General features: G+C 35.0%; 1 protein-coding gene across 4 annotated transcripts; it reads left to right on the forward strand.

The window, feature by feature from the left end:
* The first annotated feature begins 2,465 nt into the window (after positions 1-2,465).
* On the forward strand, positions 2,466-11,218 carry LOC105040399 ((S)-coclaurine N-methyltransferase). Of its 4 annotated transcripts, none has more exons than XM_073254748.1 (9): positions 2,529-2,730; positions 3,416-3,458; positions 3,661-3,789; positions 6,145-6,369; positions 8,734-8,833; positions 8,924-9,034; positions 9,344-9,427; positions 9,734-9,792; positions 10,842-11,218. In XM_073254748.1, the coding sequence occupies exons 3-9, from the start codon at positions 3,692-3,694 to the stop codon at positions 11,032-11,034; spliced, it is 870 nt and encodes a 289-aa protein (XP_073110849.1). In that variant the 5' UTR covers positions 2,529-2,730; positions 3,416-3,458; positions 3,661-3,691; the 3' UTR covers positions 11,035-11,218. The 4 variants fall into 4 exon arrangements, with proteins under 4 accessions (XP_010915206.2, XP_073110849.1, XP_073110848.1 ...); XM_073254747.1 differs by having other exon boundaries at positions 2,590-2,730; positions 3,681-3,789; XM_010916904.2 differs by lacking the exon at positions 3,416-3,458 and having other exon boundaries at positions 2,466-2,730; positions 3,681-3,789.
* Positions 11,219-11,602: the final 384 nt, after the last annotated feature.

The following is an 11,602-nucleotide window of genomic DNA, read 5'->3' on the forward strand; positions in this document are numbered from 1 at the left end:
AAAAAAATATTTTCAAACTCTACAAATCAGGTTTCAACATGAAAGGACAGAGGATGGTACCTTGATCCATCTCCAACTTGGATTCAGATCCTCTCCAATCCCAGCCTGGATTGTGAAGGACACGTACTCTAATCACAGCACTTCATGTGTTGCGATGGCTGAGATCACTGTGATCAATACAAATAGATCCGTTATGCAATATAATCCTGAATATAAAGATCATTGAAATCTGTTGGAGATATGATATTGTTGTCTGTGTCAAGTTACTTTTTATTGATGGTGGGTGCAGATGAAAGCCAACTACTCTTCTATTGATATTTGAAAGCCACTTGTGTGCCAATGTTCACGTGAATAGGCAGACCACGCATTATACTTAGAGACCGTCATACCTGGCTAAGATATAAATATAAAATACTCATGGTGGCCCTCGCTATTTTAAAAATCATGGTCCTGTGCATCTACATGCATAGAAAGCTCTTGTGGATGCTTGGATGAGTCAGTAGCAATTACTGCTGCCACTCCACTGCTATAGCTGCTGTTGCTACTGTTTATACTATTATTATTATTATATATTATTATTATTATTTTTATTATTTTTATTTTTATTAATGATTCGCATGGTTGAGCTGTGGGCACGAAAGGAATCACTTCTTACTCGTTACAAGAAAGTATATATGCAAGTCCGCACTCTGCAATGCACCGAAAAAAAAGCACTTTTGTCTCCTTTACCAGAAAAAAAAGAAGAAGCACTTTTGTTATTTCCTTTTTTGAAATGAGAAAAAAAAAAAAACTACCAACAAAGGTGTATAAAGTAGAGAGATAATATTCTTAAATTATGAAAAAGTGCCATCAATTATACTTGGGTTTGCTCATGGTGGAATGAAATTTCAAATTTTTTATTTTCAAATTATAATATACCCATAGAATATCTTTATTCACAACTAAATTAAAAAAAATCATTTTGCATGGATAAATGAATATATAAATATTTTACTCTATTTATCTTTTTTTAAAATTTTTTTAAAAAAATTTCAAATTCTCCGGTCCGAATCCAGCACACCCTCAGTTGGATTCCAATTTGTGCCTTGCCAGAAGCGAAGCCTCACTGGAGACTAGAGTTGATCATGAGTTAGGCCTCAAACATAAACTCTATGAGTAATTCTTTGCACACCACTTGCGGTGTAATAATAACGTACCATCCAATAATATAAAACACGTAGCGCATTTAGATGGGACGAATATTTAATGTCACTTAATTTTTTTTTTCTAATTTTCAATGACTAAAATACTCTTTCCTCTATACAACAAGGAAGGAATAATATTATTACTTCTTAATATCTTGAATGACTTTCTGTGAATATATATAATTTTTTAAATCATATATATGATTTATTGTATATTTATGACATCCTGAATAATACATATGGCTTCCTAATGATTTGTATGATCTTCTATGAATATATATGACATCTTAAGTAATATATATGATATCCTGAACCATATATATAGCTTTCTAACACTTTATATGATTTTTTGTGAGTATATATGACATCTCGAATAATATATATATATCATTTTATGAATATATATAACATCTTAAATAATATGTATGACTTTTTAATGCTTTATATGACTTTCTGTGAATATATATGAATTTCGAATAATATATATAATTTTCTGTAAATATATATAATGTCTTGAACAATATGTATTGCTTCCTAATACCTTATATGATTTCTTATGAATATATATGACATTTCGAACAATACATATAATTTTCTAACGCTTTATATGATATCAAAAAATCATATATATTATTTGAGACGTCATATATATTTACAGAAAGTCATATATATTGTTTAGAATACCATATATATTCACAGAAAGTCATATAAGATATTAAAAAACTATATATATTGTTCAAGATGTTATATATATTTATAAAAAATCATATATATTGTTCGAGATGTCATATATACTTACAGGAAGTCACATGAGGTATTAGAAAGCTATATATATCGTTCAGAATGTCATATATATTATTCGAGATATCATATATATTCATAGGAAGCCATATATATTATTCATGATGTCATAAATATACAGAACATTATATATATGGTTCAGAATGTCATATATATTCACAGAAAGTCATACAAAGTATTAGAAAGTAATAATACTATTTTTTTTTATTATATAGATGAAAAGATATTTTTATCATTGAAAATTGAAAAAAAAAAAGTTGGATGATATTAAATGTATGTTATGTGCTTCAAGGTGACTGGGTGGTGTGCTCTTGTTAAATTTCTTGCGTAGCACGTGGTGCACAAAGGCTTTCTCAAACTCTATTTGTTTTAATTGGGCTTTAAATTGGGGCTACGTAGAATTTGATTTTAAGCCTAAGCCCAGCCCATTATCAGGTCTACTGATGACTCGAAATAAATGGAAAAAAAAAAAAAAGAAAGAAAACGAAAATACTCGATCGGAGTACTGGATAAACCACCAACCATTGCCGTCGTAATCAGGGAAGGGGAGAGAAGGGGATGGAGGCGTTGTTGGGGATGCCGTACGAAGCGGCCGTGCGGGTGGCACTGGCGTCGCTGGAGCGCAATCTCCTACCGGACGCGGTGGTCCGGCGGCTCACGCGCTTGCTCCTCGCCTGCCGCCTCCGCTCTGGCTACCTCCCCTCCGCCGACCTTCAACTCGCCCACCTCCTCGACTTCAAACGCTGTGAGCCACCACTTGTTATCGATATCTCAAATTCTTTTCTTTTTTTTTTTTTTTTCCCTCCTCGTTCATTATCGTGCTAAGCCGGGAGAAATAGTCAGTGCCAACCGATGCGACATTCTTGGATTTAGCCCTAATATCGGATAAGAGAAACAGTGATAAAATAAAGACGGGCTTAGGTTCACCAGGATGATGACTTAACATTCATTGCTATCTCCTGCAAGGAGTCCATGATGGCATCAATTCATTGTGGGGACTGGAGAGAAAAAGAATGTAGAGAAAACCCATCCAAAACGGACTAAGATGCGATTAGTGTGAGTCAAATCCTTAAGGCTTTGTGCCGGTAGAGATTAGAAGCAATGCTTGCAGGCTGGTGTTTGAATTTGTTCTCCATCGATGTGGTTGTGACAGGACGAGAATGGGAGCATGAAAAAAGAACCCCGTGGAAACGCAATGGGCATGAAGAGTAGTTTTAATCATTAAAAGGGCAAAAGTACATGCATTAACAGTAACCTTATAAAAATTAAATCTTGTGACTTTAGGGGCAATTCTGTAACAGTGGAAAGGAAAACTGTTTATGATCCACATTCAAACTGTCTCTCACTTCCATCATGTTTGTCTTATTTACTTTTTGAATCATCATTTTTTTTCTTTCGGGTAATTTTTAGTGTTCCTACTTGTCATTCAGCTGGCGGTTAATTACTTCTTAGGATATTTTACTCAGGAATAAGGTACGCCGGATACTGAACAATTTACTTTCTTTACTCAACAGAGTGACTGAAACAGTAAATTCTGCTCTTGGCATCCATGGTTACATTTTTCTATTTTCCTAATAGAATAGCACATGCCTTCCTTTTCTCATGCTTTATACAGAGCAATGTATTTATTTTATCTCAACTTATAGTGCTGCTCTTTCACCTGATCTGCTTTCAGAAATTTTTTCGCTTTAACAGCTCTTGAAGACATGCCTATCGCTGTGGAAGCTGATAAAGCCAATTCCCAGCATTATGAGTTACCTACCTCATTTTTCAAGCTGGTGTTAGGAAAGAATCTCAAATACAGGTTGGCATTTCCCTCTGTTGTAACTATGGTACTTTATTTCATTAATCTCATGTAAAATCTATATGCTGCTATCCTGTGATAACTCGTAGTTGCATTAAATCTATCTAATAGGCTTTTTTTTGGGTGATAAAATTTATCTAATACTTGAAAATAGTAAATGGTTATTGAATGCAACATTCATTATAGGGAATGCAGAATCTTTGGTCTTAGTTGTTGTAGAAAAAAGTTGTAACTTCTAAATTGATTATTGTTTGCAAATTATGAAGGGCACTTTACTTCTATATCATGGAGTAATCAAGCAGTCTTGTGATTTCCATAATCCATTTGCGGTTGGCTATGCCATTACTACAAAAACTGCCAGTGGCATATGTGATTTTATAAAGTATATTAACACAAAATGAAACTTAATCTTGTCCGCGGTTGTGCATTTTGGCCTATAAAATATGTGATTAAGATCTGCATGACAATTGCTGCATGATGGAATCCTTTATTAATCATATAAAATATGCAGAGGCCAGTCTTAGTTATTATGCCTACTTTAAGTGTTTAGATAGGAGTCTATCATTTTATAACAAAGAACCATTATTTTAGGTATGTCCATGGGTCCTCACCATTATCAACTAGGAATGCCAACCTCGATCAGTTGACAATCAATATTTCTGTCGTGATAGTTCTCTCCCATTCTGGAAACTAGAAATGTACAGAGCATTCCTTGTGAATTTCATCTAGTTAATACATGCACTTCTAGATTTGAAGATCAGATATTGCTAATGCTATTTTTATGTGAGATTGGTGAAATAACAGACTTGATATATATGTGCGAATTCATAAGACTGAGTGGCTTCCGCAGCGATATATTACAAGCGTATCCAGAGATGCAGTGGCCCATCTGTAAATTGAACAGCTGTGGTGAGCCACCTAAGAATTGTTTGCTCACTGTTCAACATTTGGTAGCTGGAATCAGATTAGCTGTTCTTTTTCAAAAAGGGGTCCAGGATGACATTCTATTTTGTCTGCTTCAGTCTTTTAGTTGTCTCACGTTTTAGATTCTTGCAAGTCTACTAACAGCAACAACATGGTTGGTGCTGCTTTTGAGTTGACTTTAGTCCACTTCGTGTCATTATTTAACATGACTTCAAAATTGTGGAAGATTTGATCTTGATATCAACAAGGTCGGATTGGAAGAGTGCTTTTGCAGCATCTTTGGCTTTCATTTGATGAAACCGCCAAACCCTAGTTTGTACCTTTTCCAGAAAGGTCTACAGGTAAATTGACCACCTCAAGAGTCGACCAAGCCTTGGTATCTATAACCTTTCACTTGAGTTGCTGCACCTGCTTCTGAATTTTGGTTGGTTTCCAATGTTTCATAACTTTGCAGTCAAGCTCCTTTTGTTGCTTCGATTACTATCAAGAAAATCAAAGTAAAACAGGGATAACTGTATCAATTTTTTCCTATCTTAATTCATGTATCCTGTTTTTCTCAATATGCTTCACCTATTAAGTGGATTCCTGATAGCTTTCTACATTTAAGAAAAACATTGTTCAAACATTTTCAGGATGCCCTTGGTTCTTTATTTTTTTGGTACCCAGCTTCCCTGCTCTCTGTCCCACCCTGCTCCTGGTCTAGTCTATGAGGATCGAAACCCAAGTCTACTGCTTTATCATGCAACGTGTACTATCTTGCATACATTTATTCTGATTATACAGACCATGCATGTATAGGCATTTAATGTGCATTACAATTGATGTGACGGAAAAAAACATACCTTCTTTCCTCAAAAAAAAAAAAAAAAAAAAAACTAAGGTATAATGCAATCGAAAGCACCTTGTTGCAAGTAATCTTGAATTTCTGCAAATCTTGTTGCACAAAAATACATATAAAGCAAGCTTTTGTGTGTTGGAAACTTGTTCCCAGCGCACCAGTACGAGAAACAACATATTTCACAAATTTATTTGTCGAAAACATGAATTTGAACAGGCAGTCCAAGATAAAAGTTGAATATACTAGTTTATATTTATGGCTATGGTGTGCAGATCTATCATAAGTATTCAGGTCGATCTATATCTGCAAACATATCCATTCAGTATATGGTGCTCAATGCTGGACAATTCATATGAACTTCTTGTATCAAAAGTATGTGAAGCATAATAACTGCCTTAGGTTTTGGCACTTCAAAGTATGAAGTTCTTCTATTTATTAATTCTTCTTCATCTCCATCTGATGATGTTAAAAGGCATGTGATTATTAATCTTTCTTGTTAATTGCATTGATCTGCGTCCGTTAGTTTTGCAAATTTTCATTTTCATCTTGCTCCTTTAGCATGTCAAAATATATATCATTTCAATTACTCGCAGCTGCTGTTACTTCCAAGACAAGTCGTGCACATTGGAAGATGCTGAAAATGCAATGCTTGAGCTATATTGTGAGAATGCACAGGTTAAAGATGGGCAATCTATCCTTGATCTAGGATGTGGCTGGGGATCCCTTTCTATATATATTGCAAAGAAATATCGAAATTGCAGTATTACTGGGATATGCAATTCAACAACACAAAAAGCTTGTATAGAGGAGCGGTGTAGGTAAATGGTAGCATCATGTGTTTTTGCAGTGTGGGAAAATGCTATCCTAAGCAATTATCATGTTCTCTAGCTGTTTATAATGTTGTATTTGCATGCACATGTTATTTGATCTATTGATTCAACTATCCTGTCAAACTAACTAAAAGTAGATTGATTAAAGCATGTTGTTTATGTTTATATATATATAATATATATAGGGACAAACTTGGGTAAGGTCGATCGGATTTGGGCTCAGATCCGGTCAGATCAAAACTATACAATGGGAGTTCTACATTAATGATTTAAGCCGTTGAATGTGATCTACTATCTCAAAACTACTTACACACCAAAAATCATATGATTGAAGACCCCTAGCCTATGTATCAAGTGATCAAAAAATACATCTAATTCAATTTTATTTAGACTATCTAATTTTTGACTATTTGATGCATAGATTAAAGATCTCCAAATCATATGATTTTTTGTGTGCAAGTAGTTTTGACATAGTAGATCACATTCAACAGTTTAAATCATTAATATAAGATCCCTATTACAGAGTTTTGATCTGACCAGATTTGAGTCCAAATCCGATCGACCTGATTCTATCCTGGCTCTCTCTCTCTCTCTCTATATATATATATATATATGTATGTATGTATGTATGTATGTATGTATGTGTATATATATATATATATGTATGTATGTATATATATATATATATGTATGTATGTATGTATATATGTGTATATATATGTATGTATGTCTGTATATATGTCTGTGTGTGTGTGTCTGTGTGTGCATGTGCGCGCGTGCGTGCGTGTGCGTGTTTGTAAAGGGGCTTTCGTGGTAAATCCATTTATTCGAGATCGAGCTCAGTGGGTGGGTGCGTGCGTGTGTGTGTGTAAAGGGGCTTTCGTGGTAAATCCATTTATTCGAGATCGAACTCATTTTCCACCAGCTCAATTTCAGGTTTGCTTAGGAGCTCTGTCTCCAATGTATGTATATCATAATCAAATTGATGCAAAATCACTTAGTTTACCTATAGTATGGAATTTTTTGCTCGTGGTTTCTTGCAAAGAGTTGCTTTTGTGGGAATGTCCTTCAATATAAACTATATATCAGATGAAACTGATCATTTCAAACTGAATCTGGACATATACTCTTATTCTTCAAGGATCCTTTTTCATAAATTTCGCTTTTTCTCAGAATAATAATCAATGACTCATGAGTATATTTCCAGTTATTCAGTGCTAAACTTGAGTACCATCTGTGCTTGTCCAGGTTTATGTCCACAGTCAATGCACATATTTGAATTTCTGAATTCAAAGCTTCAATTTAGATTACATTTCCTCTCTAAATCTTCTTTTAGGGTCCTCCCTTTTCTATATCTCCTTGCTTGAGCTATTGCCTCTTCTAGTCTCGTTTGGTGATACCTCATAAAATCCAAACCAAAAGCTTAAGCTTGTAGATGGGTCTCTTCTAGTTTATGTATCTTTTGGTGATACTTGATAAAATTCAACCCAAAAGCTTAAGCTAGTAGGTGGAGGGGCCCATGTATATACGAAACCAACTAGAGTTCCTTACCTTTCCAACGTGGGATTGTTCCCACTTTCCAACTCTCCCTCTCACATGGAGAGCCTTTCAGGACATTACTCGAAGAAGGGCCACACATGGAAAATCCAACCCAAAAGCTCGAGCTAGTAGGAGTATGGGCCCATGTGTACTTTAGACCAACTAGAGTTCCCACTCCCTAACAATACTGTCTCAATCAATTCTTAATCACCCCTTTCTCTTATTCTTATGCAAATTTCTATCTCTATTTTTGTTTTGCCCAAATTGAGCTGGCATTCTTATCTCTGCATTGCTTGTCATTATCCACGGACTTGTTATCACCTGACATTCTAACCAAAAATAACAATGCTGGCTTTACCATTGCTCTTTTACCTTAAAAAATTTTGTGGCATGTGGAGATTATGACTTTTCTTTAAGCACATGTCCCCTTCAACCTTTGTCTCAAAGCATTCTGGATTAGTCTTCATTTATCTCTTTATAGTTTATTGTTAATGAATAGAAGATAACAAATAATTTGTAGTAAGTCCTAAGGTTAAACTTGCAAAATGCAGTGCTAACTTAGATCGAGTTGTTAGATGGCATTTTCTAAATCACCTGTATCTTGATCTAGGATGAACTCGGAAACAGCTGTTTCCTGGTAAAATTTTACTGGTTAACACTTTACAATAGCATGTCATCTATGAGAGATTAGATGAACATATTTGAGAGAATGTCTACTATGAGAGATTGGGTGAACATATATGAGCAATGTTACCTTCCATACTTTTGTAAATGGTTTTTTAGAATGCAATGCTACTTAATTTCCTCCTGCAGGGACCTTCAGCTGTTCAATGTAGAGATTATTGTAGCAGATATTAGCAAATTTGAAATGGACACTACTTTTGACCGAGTTTTATCAATAGAGATGTTTGAAGTATGTGAATTCTTGCTTCTTGATATAAAGTTTGAAATTGCTTAATATGTCATTTGGGCTTGAACTTCTCAGCTTCATCTCCTTCTTCAGCACATGAAGAACTATAAAGAGCTGCTTAAGAAGATATCAAAGTGGATGAAGCAGGATAGCCTACTATTCATTCATCACTTCTGCCACAGAACATTTCCTTACCACTTTGAGGTATACCGGCTTCAGACTCATGCATTTCAGAGTTTCCTGCTTGATGACATGTTTATGTTAATGAAATCAAAAGAACTGACAAGTATTCATGTGGAATTGTATTGTCAGAAACATAAGCTGTTTTCATTATGGATGAATTGGAAAACATAACCAGACATTTGCATCTTTTCTGAAAACCAGAACTGGCCATCTTTTATTTAAAAGGATTCAAGTTTGCTTATTTTAGGTGATTTGGAAATCAAAATTCTGTGTATCATATTCTCTCATGAATCATTACTTTGGATTTTTTTGAATATCCTTCTCATGCAGGACAAAAATGAAGATGACTGGATTACAAGATACTTCTTCTCTGGAGGGACGATGCCTTCTGCAAACTTACTTCTCTATTTTCAAGTTGGTTCCTCAGATTAGTCACATGATGCTTTGACTTGGTTCTTCTATGGATATAAATGTGCAATGTTTCTAGTTTCTTGTCAAATTATTTTGAGGTGTTTATTGGCACCAGTAAGGTAAAAGAGGTGGTGCATGGGCAGTTGACATGTACCCAAGGCCCAGCATGGATATAACCAATATCTAGCAAATGGATTTAATCATTATGTACAAGATACACAGCTACTGCAATATGACCAATTGATATAGCTCTTCCAGAACTACTGTTATTCATTATTCACATGCTAATCTTCAGTTTCAATCATGTAGGATGATGTCGCTGTAGTCAATCATTGGCTTGTGAACGGGACACACTATGCACGGACAAGGTATGTCTACAACAAATTACCGTCAGACGCCAGTAAGTTTATAAATGTTAAAGTAGCGGCAAACACAACTCATTATAAATCCCGGGCCACAATCTAGCGTACACCAAATAAGACGTGTCAAAGTTTTTTCCGATAAAGAAGTTTGCTGAAAACAACTAACAGTTGTAAATTGAGTTCACATATCAAACTAGAGTTGAGCAACGATATTATTTGAATAGGGTGAAACATAGTGAAGTAGAAAAATAACCTGACAATAATTTGCCGTAAGTCTCTCTTGTTACACATCTTACATTTAAAAGATTTAGATTAGAATATAATGATAAAATCAAAAGAAATACACAAAGCTACAAGAGAAGCAGTTTTGCCCCATCAACCGATGAATTGAAACTGATTTTTAGAGTAAATAGAACTTCTGGTGCATGCTCAAAATCATGGAGAGAGTTGATAAGATCATATATTGGCATTTTTCCTGGAGACTGATTTGCCAAAGCCTTTCATTATGAGGTGAATTCAAGTGTTAAGAAACAGCCAGGTAGATTGTCAATCAGGCCTCCATAGAAGAAATTCTGTCAGGATCAAAGCTGCTGTTTTGGATTATTTCAAGCAGTTTGTTATCATATCAAAGTTATAATGAAGAGGCTGGACCAACAAATGATATATTAATGGAGTGGCATTTCATTCATTTTCACAATGCAAAATCTGTGTAATTACTTTGGAGATTTTTTTTAAAAAAAAAAACTTTGGATAAACTTTGATATGACACCAAAGGAAACCAAGTTTTCTTAAATTTACCAATTACAGCTTCCTGATAAAAGTTGCTGCTGGTTAGGTTGTGATAACCATAATAGATTTGTAGCTGGCTAGCATATGACTATCGAGTTCCTTTGTGTTTGTGGTCTGTCTTACAAAAATGAGATTGGGAATCACAATGTAATTGATTCTCATATTTCTTTCTTTTTGGAAAAATGTGTCTATAAGATTTGAAACATTTGAAAGAAATTTTGGCTGACATTATTCTGAGTGAACCTATGGATGAAATTGTCTTGCAGTGAAGAATGGCTTAAGAGAATGGATCAGAGCCTGGCTTCCATAAGGCCAATTTTTGAGACTACTTATGGAAATGATTCAGCTACCAAGTGGATTGCTTATTGGCGAACATTCTTCATTGCCGTGGCAGAACTCTTTGGGTATAACAATGGAGAAGAGTGGATGATCGCGTTATACCTATTTAAAAAGAAATAGAGATGTGAAAGCTTTCCATAACAACTTATTGGCCCTCCATGTATCTTTGTTTCCATTATCTGTAGCATTCGTGAAATTGTCTGCTATCCTTTGTGGCTGGGCAGCTATTGGTGGCTTGAATTGGGCGTTTGTGAATAATCAAAAATTTAATGTAGATTGGCAAAATAATGTTAGTGTTTTCAAACTTGATAACGTCCTAAATAACTTTGTACCATGCAGAACTAGTGAATTTTGTAATTGCAGGTGCAACACAGAGGGAGTGTTGGAGTCTTATGGGTGACTGTGTGGTTATATGTACGTATTGCAGCTGCGCAAATGCCACATCATGAAATTTGAAAGACACACATGCCAAATGATGCCTCTATCTCCAGCCCCACAAATACACTTGCAGAAAGGGCAACCTGGTCCAATGAGCAAAACAAACACTAAATAGATATTAATGCAATTTAAATAGATCAAATGGATTTACGGTTTGAATTGGAATTATAGCTGGAAGCTCCTGCCAGCTAGGCATCTAGCAGATCCCATAACGCAGTGCTTGACCCAATGCTATGGAATTCATTTCGTC

Source organism: Elaeis guineensis, chromosome 3 (assembly GCF_000442705.2).
Source record: "Elaeis guineensis isolate ETL-2024a chromosome 3, EG11, whole genome shotgun sequence".
In the NCBI taxonomy this organism is placed as follows: Eukaryota; Viridiplantae; Streptophyta; class Magnoliopsida; order Arecales; family Arecaceae; genus Elaeis; species Elaeis guineensis.